At 47.0% G+C, this 18,907-nt stretch overlaps 1 protein-coding gene across 10 annotated transcripts in view; it reads right to left on the bottom strand.

Annotated features, from left to right (window-relative positions):
- LOC106586174 (plakophilin-4) overlaps positions 1–18,907 on the bottom strand; it is a 132,651-nt gene that overhangs the window by 17,213 nt on the left and 96,531 nt on the right. For all 10 annotated transcript variants that reach the window (XM_014173115.2, XM_014173116.2, XM_014173120.2 and 7 more), the window contains 4 exons: positions 13,316–13,510; positions 10,300–10,510; positions 8,573–8,705; positions 4,506–4,719 (listed from right to left, as the gene is read on the bottom strand). In XM_014173115.2, the coding sequence (XP_014028590.1) occupies positions 4,506–4,719; positions 8,573–8,705; positions 10,300–10,510; positions 13,316–13,510 (753 nt within the window). The remainder of the gene's footprint in view (positions 1–4,505; positions 4,720–8,572; positions 8,706–10,299; positions 10,511–13,315; positions 13,511–18,907) is intronic.

Raw genomic sequence — 18,907 nt, 5'->3', positions numbered from 1 at the left:
TCAAAGACTAGTTCTGATAGGGTTCTTCTCCTAGGCCAGTGGGGGGCAGAGGAGAGGGGTGGTTAGTACTACCAGTTTAGTTGTCCCCCAGTCCGTAGGGTGTGGCTGACCACTACAGTATAACTGTGTGCCTGAAGCCTCAGTGTATTTCTAATGCGGCTGCAGGGTGAGCTAGGTGGCAATCTGTACTCTGCCCTACATCTGAGGAAATAGATGCTTTGCCGCAGCTCCAGTGTGCCTTCCTTGATGAGCTCTGTTCAATTTTTTAAAAAAGGAACGCTGACCAGCGATGAGCACAGTGGGGCAGTTTTCCCACAACAGCACGCTGGAAACGCACACAACACAAGGTTAGGCTTGTAGCTGACTGTCTCCTGAACTCCTACACATAGGTACTTCTATTCGAGGGGAGCCACGCCAACATAGAAACGCAGGAGCACAGATTCCACACATGCACACTAACGTAATATAATGTACTGTGATTTTGTTCCGTCCCAGGTGTGTGTGTGTGTGTGTGTGTGTGTGTGTGTGTGTGTGTGTGTGTGTGTGTGTGCACCGCTGTTCCCGGGGTAGGCAGTCATTGTAAAATAAGAATTTGTTCTTAACTGACTTACCTAGTTAAATAAATATTTGCGACAGCAATGATAACAGTGGGGTCACATACGAACAGTGTGTTCTAGGACAGGGCCGTTGTGTTGAGATGTACACTGCTCAAAAAAATAAAGGGAACACTTAAACAACACAATGTAACTCCAAGTCAATCACAGTTATGTGAACTCAAACTGTCCACTTAGGAAGCAACACCGATTGACAATAAATTTCACATGCTGTTGTGCAAATGGAATAGACAACAGGTGGAAATTATAGGCAATTAGCAAGACACCCCCAATAAAGGAGTGGTTCTGCAGGTGGTGACCACAGACCACTTCTCAGTTCCTATGCTTCCTGGCTGATGTTTGGTCACTTTTGAATGCTGGCGGTGCTTTCACTCTAGTGGTAGCATGAGACGGAGTCTACAACCCACACAAGTGGCTCAGGTAGTGCAGCTCATCCAGGATGGCACATCAATGCGAGCTGTGGCAAGAACGGTTTGCTGTGTCTGTCAGCGTAGTGTCCAGAGCATGGAGGCGCTACCAGGAGACAGGCCAGTACATCAGGAGACGTGGAGAAGGCCGTAGGAGGGCAACAACCCAGCAGCATGACCGCTACCTCCGCCTTTGTGCAAGGAGGAGCAGGAGAAGCACTGCCAGAGCCCTGCAAAATGACCTCCAGCAGGCCACAAATGTGCATGTGTCTGCTCAAACAGCCAGAAACAGACTCCATGAGGGTGGTATGAGGGCCCAACATCCACAGGTGGGGGTTGTGCTTACAGCCCAACACCGTGCAGGACGTTTGGCATTTGCCAGAGAACACCAAGATTGGCAAATTCGCCACTGGCGTCCTGTGCTCTTCACAGATGAAAGCAGGTTCACACTGAGCACGTGACAGACGTGACAGAGTCTGGAGACGCCGTGGAGAACGTTCTGCTGCCTGCAACATCCTTCAGCATGACCGGTTTGGCGGTGGGTCAGTCATGGTGTGGGGTGGCATTTCTTTGGGGGGCCGCACAGCCCTCCATGTGCTCGCCAGAGGTAGCCTGACTGCCATTAGGTACCGAGATGAGATCCTCAGACCCCTTGTGAGATCATATGCTGGTGCGGTTGGCCCTGGGTTCCTCCTAATGCAAGACAATGCTAGACCTCATGTGGCTGGAGTGTGTCAGCAGTTCCTGCAAGAGGAAGGCATTGATGCTATGGACTGGCCCGCCCGTTCCCCAGACCTGAATCCAATTGAGCACATCTGGGACATCATGTCTCGCTCCATCCACCAACGCCACGTTGCACCACAGACTGTCCAGGAGTTGGCGGATGCTTTAGTCCAGGTCTGGGAGGAGATCCCTCAGGAGACCATCCACCACCTCATCAGGAGCATGCCCAGGCGTTGTAGGGAGGTCATACAGGCACGTGGAGGCCACACACACTACTGAGCCTCATTTTGACTTGTTTTAAGGACATTACATCAAAGTTGGATCAGCCTGTAGTGTGGTTTTCCACTTTAATTTTGAGTGTGACTCCAAATCCAGACCTCCATGGGTTGTTAAATTGGATTTCCATTGATTATTTTTCTGTGATTTTGTTGTCAGCACATTCAACTATGTAAAGAAAAAAGTATTTAATAAGATTATTTATTTCATTCAGATCTAGGATGTGTTGTTTAAGTGTTCCCTTTATTTTTTTGAGCAGTAGATAGATAGAGAGAGAGAGAGGCTGTGATGACAGTTCAGGGCCATGCTGGTCCATCCGTAGGGGCCAGGTGACACCTGTACTGCCACTGGGGTGACGAGAACCAGGGGAGGCCTGTCCCTTTGATCTCAGAGGCCTTTTGAGGTCAAGCCAATAACCACAACAGCTGCTATGGGAATCAGGGACCAGGGCTAGATTGCTTCACATGTCCCCACAAAATGACCCCCTGACCTGGGAAGAAAAACGAGAGGGGGCTCCTCCTGCAACAGTAGTGGCTCACATGGAGCACAGCTGATGATCCCACTGGAATAAAGGACCACTGACATACCGGGGAGTAGAATAAACATGTCCTGCCAGTAAAGCTCAGAGGTGGGCAGGCTGAGTGCACTCTGGTACACTTTACCATACAGTACATGGCTCTTTTCAAGGGTAGAAATATGTCAGAGGGGTGTTGGTGAGAAAATGCATCCCAAATGGCACCCATATGGTTCTGGTCCAAAGTAGTGCACTAAATAGGGGACCATTTGGGACGCATCCTAAGTCTTGTCCGTCCCAATTAGCCCACTGGCTTTAGCCAGCAGGAAGTGTGGCAGAAAGCTACTTGTGTAGATTGTTCTGATTATCCAGAGGGGACGGTGTGATTACCGACCTTCTTTAATTGCATAGTATTCTGGGTCCTCAACTGCCAATTAGCCGTTTTTTTTGTATTTTTTATATACACACAGTCGTAAGACGTACTCACAACACATCAAAGCAATTTAGTACAAGATTTGTACGACACACATCTGCATTGAACTGGCTTCCCGTTTGAATGACAATGGTTTAGACTGGCTAGAAGTGACCGCAATGCCAGTGATTCCATCCCCCATACTCCCTTCTGTTATAGACTGCATGTGGCTCTGATTCGTTAGTTCCTTAATTCACCCCATCAGCAAAGATTTTTCATAACTAACCCAAGATAGACCACAGCCTGTCATTTCCAATGGGAGCACATTAATCATAGCGGGCAGAACAAGCAAGGAGGTGGGCAGAGCCGAGCACGAGCTAGCGAGATCCTATTGGCGCGTTCTAGCATGTATTTGCGTATTTCCATTAGGGACCGCCTACTCTGTGCGCAATAACTCAATTTGCCCTTCAACTCCTAAACAACCAAATATTTAGAAACTTTGGCATGGGAAAAGTCTACAAAAAAAACTTAGTCCACTCTGAAAACTGTATTGAGATCAGACGTTTCATCGATGAGAACATTTGCAGAACGGCGGCCAAAATCCATCTCCCTACCTCCTTCTCCCACTGCACTTCCTCTCGTCACCATTTGGTGGTGAGTGGAAATGCCAACCGGATGCTTCAGATTTATACATTCGTGAAACATGTTTTCAGTGCCGAGGAGACCCTAAGAACAACTGGCTCTTCCTTCTCCTTTGGAGTTCACCATGCTTGGAGAAAAACCAAAAACAAACACCGACTTGATTGACACGAGACTCGAGCCACGTCTCCACTTCACTTCCACAACGTATTACTAGAGAAAGGAGAAATTGGACGGTGCACTGTGCTTGTTCTCTCTGTGTATTGACAGCCTGGTGGAACCATTACACTGTAACCTGAGGTAGAGTCAGAGCTAGTCAGAGTAGAGGATGTAGCCGAGCTGTACACAAACAGATGATTCAGCCACCTTGGCAAATGGCACCCTATTCCCCATGGGTCCTGGTCAAAAGTAGTGCGGCATATAGGGAATAGGGTGCCATTTGGGAAGTAAATCATGTGTATTCTGGTCTGGTCCTGACCAGTTGTCCCCTAGTATGGGTCATTCAACTCAGGGGATTGGAGTTCCTCACATCCAGTGACTAATGCCAAATGACTGACGAAGCGGACTGGCAGGCTGGCGAGAAGATTAATAATTGAACAGCTCTACTTTAGGTTGTATAGGAATGTTCCTGTCCCACAAAAACCCTGTAGTGGAACTCCAGTGGATGTGATTTGGGCAAACGTCACTGAATAATGGATGAGTGAAATAATGTGGAACTGTGACCATTGTGAATACGCCAGAGGGCAGAGAAAGAGAGAATAGCACACAGAGCTGTGGTGTGGAAAGGCACGGTCCGTGGACTTCCAGGGTTAAAAAGGCCATTTTAAATAAACGCTGCTTTCTTACCCAGAAAAATCAGGAGAAAAAACAAGACAGAGTGAATTCACCACACGGACACACTCCCTCTCTCGCTCTCTTACCCGTGACCAGCTCTCTCACTTCAGCGTCTACAGTCTTCCTCAGCAGTCTGAGCAGAGCGGGGACGCCACCTGCGTTTCTCACGGCGACCTTGTTGTTGTCCGTAGCTTTCCCGTAGACCAGGTTCCTCAGAGCTCCACAGGCATTCCTCTGGACCTCCAGGGTTTTGTGGTCTAACAGATCCACCAGGTGTTTGATGCCCCCTAGACGGCACACCTAGAGGGTGCGGAGAGTCATCAAGAAGGCCTTGGGCAGAACTCATTGGTTTGTGCAGTAAAATACCACGAGAATGAAAAACGGTGAGGACAGAGGTTCAGTCATGCAGGATCAATATCACAAATATTTTATAAGGAACTTAACATGGATTGAGCAGGGACGTGTAGTGACTATGTTCTGAGTTATGCTCTGACAACATAAATCTCTGGCAACATAAATCTGGGCTTTGTATTTATTCATGTAAGGGATGCGGAGAATAGATACCAATGGCTTTCTTTATAACAGATGAAAGTCACATAGAAAATGTGTGCATATCTTCAGCGATCGCATAAAATGCCTAAACTATACATTGAGTATACCTAACTTTAGGAACACCTTCTTAATATTGAGTTCCCGCCCCCCCCACCCCCACAAGGTGTCAAAAGCGTTCCATAGGGATGCTGGCCCATGTTGACTCCAATGCTTCCCACAGTTGTGTCAAGTCGGCTGGATGTCCTTTAGGTGGTGGACCATTCTTGATACACACGGGAAACTGTTGCGCGTGAAAAACCCAGCAGCGTTGCAGTTCTTGACAAACCGGTGGGCCTGGCACCTACTACCATACCCTGTTCAAAGGCACTTCAATCTTTGACTTGCACATTCAGCCTCTGAATGGCACACGTACACAATCCATGTCTCACTTGTCAAGGCTTAAAAGTCCTTTAACTGGTCTCCTCCCCTTCAGCGACACTGACTGGAAGTGGATTTAACAAGTGACATCAATAAGGAATCGTAGCTTTCACCTGGTCAGTCTATGTTATGGAAAGAGCAGGTGTTGATAATGTTTTGTATGTGCAGTGAAGCACCTACTGATCTTAAGAGAGCAGCTTTTCCAGCCGACGACTCCGTAGCAGCACCCTGTGGAGCTGTGAAATTCCAGAGGGAGCTGGAGTGGAATGGAGTGGCCACCCCAGCCCAGCCAGGGAGGGAAAGAGAGAGAAGGAGAGAGCCTCTGCAGCAGCATTGTCCTCTCAAAGCCTGGGTGAATCTCAATTGCATTTACTTGATTCCTCAAGTCCTCTCTCATTGCCTCCTCCTCAAAATGCATTGTAGGAAAATAATCTGAGGGGCCTCTCATGTGATCTTCTCCTCCAATGCGTTATGAGAAGGAGATGAGAAGGGAGGACGTGAGGAATCAAATAAATACAATTGAGATTCACCCCTAGGGTTGTTGCGGTCATGAGTCCTTTCATTTAAAAATAAAAAATGAAAAAACGGTTTTCACTTTGTCATTATGGGGTATTGTGCATAAAAAATTAATGTTATTCATTTTAGAATAAGGCTGTAACGTAACAAAAATGTCGATGGGAAGGGGTCTGAATACTTCCAAATGCACTGTATTTATTTCTAAACTTTCCTAATAATAAGCACATTGCTTTACTTACATGAAAATGGACCATGGAAAACGTGTCCTTCATTTGCTGTTTAAGTGCATAGACGATGTCTTTTTTGGTGAGTTTTTTTGTGGTTTATTTTACCCCCTTTTTCTACCCAATTTCGTGATATCCAATTGCGATTTTGTCTCATCGCTGCAACTTCCCAATGGGTTTGGGAGAGGCGGAGGTCGAGTCATGCGTCTTCAAACATGACCTGCCAAACCGCGCTTCTTAACACCCACCCACTTAACCCAGAAGCCAGCTGCACCAATGTGTCGGAGGAAACACCGCCCAACTGACGACCAAAGTCAGCCTGCAGATGCCAGGTCCGCCACAAGGAGTCACTAGAGTGCAATGAGCCAAATAAAGCCCCCCGGTCAAACCCTCCCATAAACCGGACGACGCTGAGCCAATTGTGCGCCGCCCTATGGGACTCTCGGTCACATCCGGTTGTGACACAGGCTGGGATCAAACCCACTGCGACGCTACGCTACTTGGGAGTCCTGAGACAGGTTCAGGATAATCATCCATTCTAAATCTAAACTAATTTCACACATACAGTATATTATTTAGTATATGTAAAAACAAGATTAAATTAAGAAGTCTGATGGGCGACAATATTATCACTTGTGAATGATGCCCAGCGTGCACAGTAAGGCAAGAAACGACTTTTTCCAAATCATAGTCGCACACCTCATGTAGCCTAGCCCATAGGCCTATATGTTTTGATAAGGTTTGTATCACAACTAAAATTAAGCCTAACTGGCATATATAGGCAGCGAGTGAGTTTCAAGTTTGTGGGAAGATAATTCTCACCATTAAAATGCAGCTATATAATAAAGCATTACATGCATAAATCGCATTTGCGGTCACCTTTTGAGAACAGTGTTTTCCCGCTAATTGATTGCATGTTGGAACATTCGCGCTTATAGCCTACTGCCGTGTGTGCATCGCTGAGCTTATAACGTGAAGAAAGTGACAGGAAATGTTCTGATCTGTTGCGTCAGCATCATTGCTTTAAAAAAAAAATTGACAACCAAAGTCAGCCTGCAGACGCCAGGTCCGCCACAAGGAGTCACTAGAGCGCAAAAAAAAAAAAAAAATTGATGCGAGTGGTTGTATTAAATTGGGATCTACCGCATCCCACAACTGTCCTAGAGTTTGTTTGGAATATTTATTCTCGCACAGTAGGACAAGTTGACCAACTTTTGTACTATGGGGATAGGAGATTGACATACTGTAAGCTAGTGCTTTTGCTGTTTGTTAGGCCTACTCATCTTGTTGGCTGAGTAAATTGGGACAGTTCTTCTAGCATCTTCAATGTGCGCCTCGGAATTCGATAAGGACGCGCACAGTTGCGTCCCCGATGTGTCGGTCTTCACTTGTAGCCTACTTCGGAGCTAAATTTCCTGTGAGAAGGACCTCATCGCGTGAGGGGCATTGGCTAATAAGAATTGAGATATCTGAAAGAGCCATGTGAGTGAGAGGTGCTTCGGAGCACGGCAATTGGCAGCCGGGAGACGAGAATTATAATTATTATATTCAGCCCAAAGGCACATTGGGCCACTTTGGTCACAAGGCATGGATTGATTTATGGGGCATTACGTCCACACAAGGGGGATGCCGCCGGGAAATTCGAGGCCTGGTGAGAATATTATCAAGTGCTTGTCGAATTGTGAATGAAAGACTGATGAAGTGTGTGCAGCTTGCGCAAGAAACAAAGCAGATCTCATGCCTTTCATGGAACTTCGCATCATGCAGCCTTAGAATGCATTCAAAATGAAAACATCTAGCCCAACATTTGTATCACAACGAAAGTTGCATAAATAACCCTAAACTAAGCATATAGGAGGACCTGTTTCGTTTTTAACTGCTCAACACAGAACAGCCGCATGTGCGTACCACGTCGGAAATCGTTTGGAGAAAATAGCCTTTCTATTTTATTCAGCTATGTTCAATCGTATTCTTCATGCTATAAAATAATAGTCACGGAATCCTAAGCAAATCTTGTCTGCTAAATGAACTAGTGTAGCCCACAGCCATATGGCATAGCCAGATCAGGACCTAACACAAAGACAACTCAGAGTATGCTATTCTGTTCTTCTGAAATAGACTACATTTTCTTCACATCAGGTATCTTTTAGACTTGTCAAAAAAAATGGATTTAATGTGATGGTGTAGGCTATATTACATGGATTTATTAGACTTTTTAAAATGTAGATGTTCCAAAGGTCTATGTGTGTGGAAGCCAGGAGATGCTAAACATGTTGATGTTCATTAAACGGTCATTTACCATGAGACCGGCAGTTATTAACATGACAATCACTGGCTGACAGAATATCTTGGGATGGGAGGCACATCACAGTGATTTGCATGCTGGGGACTGACAGAGGATCTGGGGAGCGGGGGCGAAGGGGAGCAGCGCGTACGTAATGTACCTCCGCCTTGACTCGATTATCTCCGAAGCACAGGTGCTGCAGGTATGCGGCGGCGTTGGCCTGCACCGAGGGGAACTGGTGCTGCAGCATATGAATGACCTCAGGCAGCTCGGGGTCACGCCAGGCAAACTCCCTGGAACACAGACAGAGAGATATCAGACACACACACACGCGCGCGCGCAGAGACACAAACAAAGCAGTACAACATCAGCACACAACAACTATCCACCCACTGTCCACAGGGCTGGGGCACACGGCTATACGTTTCAAGCCCAGGAAATGACAATTGACAACTATTATATTGCAGGATTATTGCTTTTCTCCCAATACAAAAGGATGAGATTTCACTTCGGTTTCATTTGTAAGACTAGAAGGCATGTCTTGCCTTTTGGAGAGTCACTGCGATGAGCTTCTCCTGATTCATGAAGCTTCAAAGAATCTGTCTAAAAAGACGTCGACCGGAATGAATAACCTTTGTGACAAGAGAAAAGCGTAGATATTACCAAGTCTGCGTCTGTTTCAGAACTTGAATTTATCTCTGGCCGCCAAAAACTCTTCTGACTAGCGGAGTAAAGAAAAGAGGAGGAAATGAGAAAGTAGCAAGGTGGGGTGCACGTCCACATTGTGACAGAATTGGCTGTGTTGGTGTGTGAGGTGTCGGCTGGAACGCGCCTGCCCTTGTCTCAGCGTGTTACATGAAGCAAGACGCCAGTCCAATCAAATCAAAATACAATTTTATTCTAAATTACCCCGGGGACACAAACAGTTGATACCATCACCACTGCTACATGTCATCTGTTTGGCAGTAGAGACCCAGTTGATGAAACATGCCTTTTCTTGGTGCAGGTGCTTTTAGGCCTGCCTCTGGATTGCGACCCAAATGGCACCCTACTCCCTTTATAGTGCACTACTTTGGCCAGGGCCCATAGCTACTATTTAGGGGAGAGTCAGGAGGCACCCTGGGTCTGAGCATGGTCTGCTGTGTAGAGCAGGCAGGGAGGGAGGCCTGCTGTCACCCTCTAACTGCTCTCAGCTAGATCAGGACTCCGGGTGTGAACTGCACTCCCAAGGTCAGGGATTTAGCGCTCCGGGTCCAAAAACCCGGCCATGCTTACATAGTGCAGACACAGCAGTTCACTGAATCAGGGGATCCTTTGTAGAGTGGTCCGTGTAGCCATGTACAGATGTAAGATCTTCATTTGACCACTCGTTGCTGAGATTTGTGCAGGAAATGAAAACTTGTAGTGTATTCAAGGTTTTCCACTTCAAAATGTTACTTGATTTGCCAAAACAAAAAATGTATCAACTCCTACAAAAAAAACATCCATTGATTATAATCCACATAATAATTCACATTTCCTGTTGCTGCAGGATTATTTTCCTGCTGTAGCAAACTTGGCTCAAATTAAGATCCTACATCTGTATCTTAATGGCTAAGGCTCTGGATGGCTGCCCAGGGGGCTGTGTGTGTGAATAGTAACACTACTGTTGACCCAGCAGTATATACAGTAGTAGCCCCGTAAGCAAGGTTAGAAGCACTGTTAAGACCCAGTGGATGACAAGGGAGGGATGAATTAGTCGGAACCAAACAGTTCAAAACAGAGAGGGATCTGTCTGAATTCGTCCAATAAGAAACGGATGTTTCCGTTTTACGTTGCAAAGTGTTGCTAAGGTGCGGACTAATGACAACGACCCAGCGCTTGTAGCTTAGTGGCTTAGAGCTTTACCTCGGGTCCTTCTGGATACTGTCTACGGAGGGCGAGCGGGTGGCCCCGTCATCCATGACGACCGGCTGCCTGACGTAGTTGCCCTCGGAGGGCCGGTACTGAGCCAAGCGGTAGGGCTCTGAGTACGTGGCCGCCGTGTTCAGAGCGTAGTTGCTTCTTTGGTACGTCATGGCACTACGCTGGCTGGAGGTCCTCTGGAGGGTCCCCACGCCTGAGAGACCAACGAAAAACAATTCAGATTGATATTGAACGAGACAAGTATACAGCAGCTACCATACCTAGACTCATCTACAACTCCCTGGGCTCGTGAAGATTAGCAGTGTTTTTTCAAACCTTTTTCACCTCAGAAAATGTGACCGAAACAGCACCCCTTTTCTCTTTATGGCGCACCACTTTTGACCATGGCACATAGGGATCTGGTCAAAAGTAGTGCACTCTATAAGGAATAGGGTGCCATTTGGGACACACACCAGAGGCGTGCTGACCGGAGCTGAAAACACTAGGCTTTTTTGACTCGCACACACACCATTTCTTCCAATCTGGATCCACTTAATGAAAGAGGGTAAAATGGTGCTCCCATGATTCCACACTACTCCTCCTTCAAAAAGGGACCGTTTTGTTGTTGTCGTTTCGCTCATTAACGAGGTAGGGTTGAGCAAGCCAGATCCTGTTTTTTCACAGGGCTAGCCTGCCTTGTAGTAGGTGATCCAGCAACACTCCTCCTCTCATCCCTCTCCTCTCCTCCCTCCTGTCTGCTTCAGTGTGGCCTGAGGCCAGTGAGCCCTGGCTGTGTCCGACACAGGAATAGACACACAGTCCTTCCTCTTTAGGTGAAACAGCGTCAGTGCTAAGCTAACACACCAACAGGATATCCTTCCATCCAGGCCAGGGTAAATATTTAGTCTACCAGAATTTTAACTGTGTCATCGTCCTAAAACAATGTCTATTTTTCTGCCCCTCTCCCCTACTTGCGTTGTGATATTGTGACCTAGTTTCTAGCACAATATGCCCTACATACTCACTCACTCACACACACACACTGGCCCTGGCCTGCCTTACTGCTCCGAACAAACAGAGCAGAGACCATGTGACTGCTGCTCTCCTTCCCTCCGGTTAGATCTCCATCCTGCAGGGACTGGGCCTGCACACGGCGGACACACACATAGTCCCTCCTACAAGAAACAAGACGTCAACTGCCCTCCAAAAAATAAAAAAAACGCTCTCTATTTGGCAGTTCATAGGCCAGTTCTGTGATATCATGATGACTCGCTAATAAAATCCTCTTTAAAAAAAAGCTAAATCCATCTTTAAAATGTCATACCCGAGCTCTGAGACTTGCTTTTTCGCAACAGGGATCGATATTTCCATTTAGCATAAAAACCTTGGTTCTCACCCCCCAAAAAAATACAGACCACCAGAAATACTGTAGATAAAGAATTTATGGAAAGAGCTGGGGGAAAAGTCCATTAAAATTTAATTTCACACTATAACAAAGAGTGCTTGGGGATCAAATTAAATTTTTTATTTCGAATGATTTTTGGTAAAGACTCCAAACGACCTTTTTTGCCTGCCTCTCAATATAGCCGGGCCGCGAGCATAACATGGGTGCTAATCGCTATCTAAGAGGAGTCTTCTGAGCATCAATACCATTTATTACTGAACTTCAGTCCAGGAGGATCTCAGGTCTGCTGTAAAGAGGATGCTAAATGGCTGTGTGCTGGAGGAGCGATGGAGGAGCGGATGAGGAGAGAACTCTAACATCCAAACACAGCTGGCCGTGGCTGTGGCTACCTCCCAAATAGAACCCTATTACCTATAAAGTACACTACTTTTGACAAGGGATAGCATGCCCTACTTTTGGGCCCCGGTCAATCAAAAGTCGAGCACTAAAATAGGGAGTAGGGTGCCATTTGGGAGGCTGACTCTGTGTGGACACGCTGCTGTTCCCTGGCCCCTCATCCCTCTTCTCATTATGAGTGTGACACACAGGTAATTGACTCCTTTGTGGCTGGCGTATCAGCCCATGCCTGTCTCCTTCCTCTCCCCTTCTCTCCTGTCTCAGACCCATCTCTGATGAAGGAGGGAGGAAAGGAGGGCAAGATAGGCAGACTGGCAGGCAGTCTGGCTGGCTGGGCTGGATGGCTGTCTGGCTTGGACAAAGTGTTCCCAGGAGAGATCACATAAGAGAGAAAAAAAGAAGGGGGAGGGGAGAGAGAGCGAAGCGAGACAGAGAGAGCGAGAGTGAACGAGAGCAAGAGAGAACCTGGGCTACAGTGGGAAAGGCAGGGGGAGTAGCCATGTAACAGCTATGTTTAAACTATGACGGAGTCATTTTAAATGATTTAAAAAGACTGCTCTCTCTCCCTCTCTTCAACATCCCCATCTGTTTCTCACTAACGCTGCTGATCAAATCAGCTTATTGATGCTTTGGTTCCATCCTGCTTGCATTAATGTTCTCATCATTAGACATTGAGATGAAGTTAACCTAGGCATTTTGGGAAAGTTTTATAGAAATCCCGGTTGGAATAAGTAAGAAAGGAATAAGCAGGAAATCCTCCAAACAGGATTTGTGGAAAACCTGGACATTTTCAGAAAATGACCTGAATTTTGCATCCTTAAGATGAAGTGTAGAGCAGTGTTTTTCAAACCTCTCCTTGGGCCCACAAGTCGTTCCATGTATTTTAGGTTCACTATTCAACTTGTCAACTAATCACTAAGCCGTTGAATAGGTGAATCAGGTGAGCTAGTCCCGAGCTACAACAGAATTGTGAAACGTCTGGGAGTCCCCAAGGAGAGGTTTGAAAACCAATTGTGTACAGCAGGGCTGTCAAAGTCATTCCATGGAGAGCCTAGTTTCTGCTGGATTTCAGGTTTTTCCCTTTCAATGAAGACCTAGACAACCAGGTGAGGTGAGCTCCTTACTAATCAGTGAGGAGGAGCGAAAACCTGCAGACACTCGGCCCACCGTGGAACGAGATTAACACGTGGTGTACAGCATAGCAGTCTAGGGTTCTACCTGACGGACTCCTGTAGATGGCGCTCTGCGAGGAGTTGTTGAGGTCCACTGGGTCGTGGTGGTTGGGGCTACGGTACAGGGGCCCCTGGAAGGTCCTGTCCTCGTAGATGGGCGTGATGTGGCGGTCAGGGGACATGGCCGACCTCAGGTCCTGGCCCAGCTGGCTGTGCTGACTGGCGTACGAGCTCCGCATGCCTAAAGGGACGGAGAGCGTAAGTCTGCGTCCCGAATGGAAAGGTATTCCCAAATTTAAGTGCATTCGTTTTTGACCAGGGCCCATTGGGCCTTGTTCAGAATGAATGCATTTAATAAGGAACAGGGTGTCATTTGGGACGCAGGATCAGACAGTAGTACAGACTCAGGGCTAGAGACTGCCACCAGCCTCGTGTGTCTTCCTGTGTGTCACCCCTAATCCCCATTAGCATCACACAGTGACAGCAGCACACACCACAGCTAGCTAGTTAGGGATCAACTGCAATAATTCAGACACGCTGAAATTGCTAGCGAGAGCTCGGAGAAAAAAAACGCCATGTTGTCGGTGCTGAAGTTTGACGGGTAAGCTGCTAAAGACTGACTTAATTGAAATGAATTCAGGGCTCATTTCCAATTCTGTGCAACGCTAAGGCAGTATCTTTATGCAGTTTGTCAAGCCACACCGCCCCCAGCTCCGCTCTCCCTCTTTTAATGATCCAGCTTTTTAACCCCCCTAGAGTCGATGTCCATGCCCAGCGGAAATCGAATTGGCACAACAACAACAAAAAGTCTCCATACAAAATCTGTCAGTTTTAGCTAGAGATATTGCATCGGATGTCTCTCAATTCACCCGCATCCTCCGGTGTCGCACTTTCGCATCTGCGGTGAAAGGTGACAGAGCTAGAGTGGTGTTTGTAAGAGCACGAGACGTCCCAAAAATCAGTCTTCTCACAAAACCGCCCAGCATCCGAACGGTTTGGCCAACAAACTACGCTATATATACACAAAAGTATGTGGACACACCTTCAAATTAGTGGATTTGGTTATTTCAGCCACACCTGTTGCTGACAGGTGTATAAAATAGAGCACACAGCCATGCAATCTCCATAGACAAACATTGGCAGTAGAATGGCCTTACTGAAGAGCTCAGTGACTTTTAACGTGGCACCGTCATAGGATGCCACCTTTCCAACAAGTGAGTTCATAAAATTTCTGCCCTGCTAGAACTGCCCCGGTCAACCGTAAGTGCTGTTATTGTGAAGTGGAAATGTCTAGGAGCAACAACGGCTCAGCTGCGAAGTGGTAGGCCACACAAGCGCACAGAAGGGGACCGCTGAGTGCTGAAGCGCATAGCGCGTAAAAATCATCTGTCCTCGGTTGCAACACTCACTACCGAGTTCCAAACTGCCTCTGGAAACAACGTTGGCAAGATGTTCATTGGGAGATTCATGAAATGGGTTTCCATGGCCGAGCAGCCGCACACAAGCCTAAGGTCACCATGCACAATGTCAAACGTGGACTGGAGTGGTGTAAAGCTCGCCGCCATTGGACTCTGGAGCAGTGGCAACATGTTCTCTGGAGTGATGAATCATGCTTCATCATCATCAGAGAACGCTACCTGCCCCAATGCATAGTGCCAACTGTAACGTTTGGTGGAGGAGGAATAATGGTCTGGGGCTGTTTTTCACGGTCGGGCAAGGCCGCTTAGTTCCAGTGAAGGGAAATCTTAACGCTACAGCATACAATGACATTCTAGACAATTCTGTACTTCCAAATTTGTGGCAACAGTTTGGGAAACGCCCTTTCCTCTTTCAGAATGACAATGACCCTGTGCACAAAGCAAGGTCCATTTCAGAAATGGTTTGTCAAGATCGGTGTGGAAGAACTTGACTGGCCTGCACAGAGCACTGACCTCAACCCCATTGAACACCTTTGGGATGAATTGGAACGCCGACTCCGAGCCTAATCACCCAACTTCAGCGCCAGACCTCAATAATGCTAATGGGTGAATGGAAGCAAGTCCCCGCAGCAATGTTCCAAAACCTAGTGGAAATCCTTCCCAGAAGAGTGGAGGCTGTTATCACAGCAAAGGGGGAACAACTCCATATTAAATGCCCATGATTTTGGAATGAGATGTTCAAACAAGCAGGTGTCCACATACTTTTGGTCATGTAGTACATCTGTTGTTCCATGTAGTGAATCTGTTATTCAATGCGTTTGTATGGGCTAATAGCAGTAACGCAAAAAAAAAACTGTTTCATATAGCTTAATAGAACCCCCCTCTGGCTTAGAAAGGGCTTACACTCTTACAGGTTAATAAGCTCTCTTTGCAGCTCTCAGCTGAAAAAAATAAATTCAGTATCATTGAGTGCCGGGCCTCCCGAGTGGCGCAGTGGTCTAAGGCACTGCATCGTAGTGCTAGCTGTGCCACTAGAGATCCTGGTTCGAGTCCAGGCTCTGTCGCAGCCGGCCGCGACCGGGCGACCTAGCATCGTCTGGGTTAGGGGAGGGTTTGGCCGGCAGGGATGTCCTTGTCCCATCGCGCACCAACGACTCCTGTGGCGGACCAGTGCGCAGTGCACACTAACACGGTCGCCAGGTGTACAGTGCTTCCTCCGACACATTGGTGCGGCTGGCTTCCGGGCTAAGTGGGCATTGTGTCAAGAAGCACTGCGGCTTGGTTGGGTTTGGGAGGACGCACGGCTCTCGACCTTCGCCTCTCCCGAGTCCGTACGGGAGTTGCAGCGATGGGACCACGAAATTGGGGGAAACAAACAAAATAATAATAATAAATTGAGGGCTACACCTGAGAGGCCACACCTGGGGGTGAATCCCAAATGGCACCCTATTCCCGATGTAGCGCACTATAAAAGGGAATAGGGTGCCATTTGGAACTCGTCTTGATAGGCTAGACGTTGCCTTCCCCATCAGACTTTGTAGTGAGAGTGAATGGATATATGGGCTGGTAGAACACACGGCTGAGCCAACATATGTCAGGAGGTGTGTGTTTCTGTAAATGGAGGAAGGGGGGGGGTTCTCCTAACCATAAGCTCATTTACCAGGGGGAAGCCCCGATGAGGTCAATCAAATTAGAAATTCACACCAGATGAACCACCATGACAACAGTATTTGGGGGAGTCGCAGCCCAGCACGGCTGACTGACGGCGGTCTGGTCGGTCCGGATGTGGAACAATGTCTGTCTGCGTCCCAAATGGCATCTTATTCCCTTTATAGTGCACTACATTTGACCAGGTTCTGGTCAAAAGTAGTGCACTACAAGGGCAATTGGGTGCCATTTGGGACGCAACCTGAGCCTACGGCAGGAAAGCAGCATCTGCCACTACGCATCCAGGCGTATAAATCCAGCCGGCAGTTATTACCACCGCGGCCGGCCCAAAGCGCACAAGCCTTAGCTGCTAACAGTGCGATACCCTCTGGTCCCCTCTGCTTCAGGGTAACAGATCCCATACACATGGTTCATGTGGATATGTGTGACCTAACCTCGCATCAAGGGGACTCAACTCCCCAGTGCAAGAGAGAGACTGCAGTGGCCGAGTCACTGAGCACTCACTGCATACTTCGCTCACTTCAATAGAGCCCAAACACGATTATTTTGGGCTCAGGTCCAACACCGCTAGGCGAGCTGAGGCTCTCAAGCTGCTCAACACTGTCATGCGTTAATGAGATAAATGAGAGGATTCTTATCAGAGTTCAGAACAGAGAAAATGAATAAATAGAAGTGTTTGTCTTTCCGGGGAGAGCTGAAGCCCAGTAAGGCAGCTGTAGGCTGTGTCCCAAATGACACCCCATATGGGTCCTGGTCAAAACTAGCGCACTAAAAAGGGAATAGGGTGCCATTTGGGACACATATATAACCACTCAGCAGCAGCACAGTTTCCTACTCTCCCTCAGAAACAGTGCCAAATAAACATGACCTCTGGAGCATCCGCAGCGTGCCGTCAGCTGTGGAGAGACCCAGGGGGGGTGCTTCGTCTCTGGGGGGGATGCTTCCGCGAGACCCCGAATACCCACCAGCTTCACACACTAATGAACAGCTAAATGGCGAGCCAGTGGAGAATAAACCCTATTCAAACAACTTACTGGGGGGGACATGATAAGCATAGATAATGTAATCCGCTAAAACTGTAGTTCTCTATGGGTTAGTAGAAAGGACATCACTACATTAGTTCAGAGAGGATGGGAAAATAAGCAACTAGTGGCAAAATGGTAACTTTCCCCCCAATTCCCAGAATTCCTGGTAGAAAGCTTCCAGATTTCCTGCTTATTTCCTCCTGATTCTGGGAATCTTCCAACCAGGATTTCAGAAAAATCCAGGGAATTTTGCAACCCTATGGAGGGACTGCCCACTGTGCAGAGACTGGATGAATCAGCGTTGTTTCAACGTAAATTTGTCAGCGTATTATGACTTGGAATCTACATGGAAAATACATTGGATTTGAGGGCGAAATATCAGCCAGAGGAGTATGGCATCATTGTAACCAATTTTCAACAGATATAAAATATGTTGAATTTGTACCTTTGAAACAATGTCAGATCCCCAACGTTATATCCACTATGAGAAAAACACAATAGGCTGGGCAGTACCTCCTACTGGAGAGTTGATCTATCTACAGCTTTTCATTTGGTCTCAGGTCCAGGGTTTGAACCAAACTCAGCCCTGCTTAGCTTTGACATTTGTCACTGACTATTACCAATATGCTATCGTGAGAACGATTAGAGAGATCTCTTAATAACTAAATATATTCACTGTTGCTATCGAAGTCATTCCAAAAGGGTAGGTTTAGCAGAGCAAATTAAATGTAATTGGTATTTTATTAGGATCCCCATTAGCTGTTGCAAAAGCAGCAGCTACTCTTCCTGGGGTCCACACAAAACATGAAACCTAATACAGAATGACATATTACAGAACATCATTAGACAAGAACAGCTCAAGGACAGAACGACATGCATGTTTAAAAGGCACACGTAGCCTACATGTCAATGCATACACACACACTATCTAGGTCTAATAGGGGAGAGGCGTTGTGCTGCGAGGTGTTGCTTTATCTGTTTTTTGAAACCAGGTTTGCTGTTCATTTGAGCAATATGAGATGGAAGGAAGTTACATGCAATAACGGCTCGATAAAATACTGTACGTTTTATTGAATTTGTTCTGGATTTGGGGACTATGAAAAGACCCCTGGTGGCATGTCTGGTGGGTTAAGTGTGTGTGTCAGAGATGCGTGTAAGTTGACTATGCAAACAATTTGTGATTTACAACACATTGTTTCTTACAGAAAGAAGAAGTGATGCAGTCAGTCTCTCCTCAACTCTTAGCCAAGAGAGACTGGCATGCGTAGTATTTATATCAGCCCTCTGATTACAATTAAGAGCAAAACATGCCGCTCTGTTCTGGGCCAGCTGCAGCTTAACTAGATCTTTCCTTGCCGCACTGGACCACACGACTGGACAATAATCAAGATTAGACAAAACTACAGCCTGCAGAACTTGCTTTTTGGAGTGTGGTGTCAAAAAAGCAGAGCATCTCTTTATTACAGCTAGACCTCTCCCCAGGTTTGCAACCATTGAATCTATATGTTTTGACCATGACAGTTTACA

The sequence above is a fragment of the Salmo salar genome, chromosome ssa25 (genome assembly GCF_905237065.1).
Source record: "Salmo salar chromosome ssa25, Ssal_v3.1, whole genome shotgun sequence".
Classification (NCBI taxonomy): Eukaryota; Metazoa; Chordata; class Actinopteri; order Salmoniformes; family Salmonidae; genus Salmo; species Salmo salar.
Note: the sequence above shows the minus strand (reverse complement) of the source record. Positions and strands in the feature narration are given on the sequence as shown.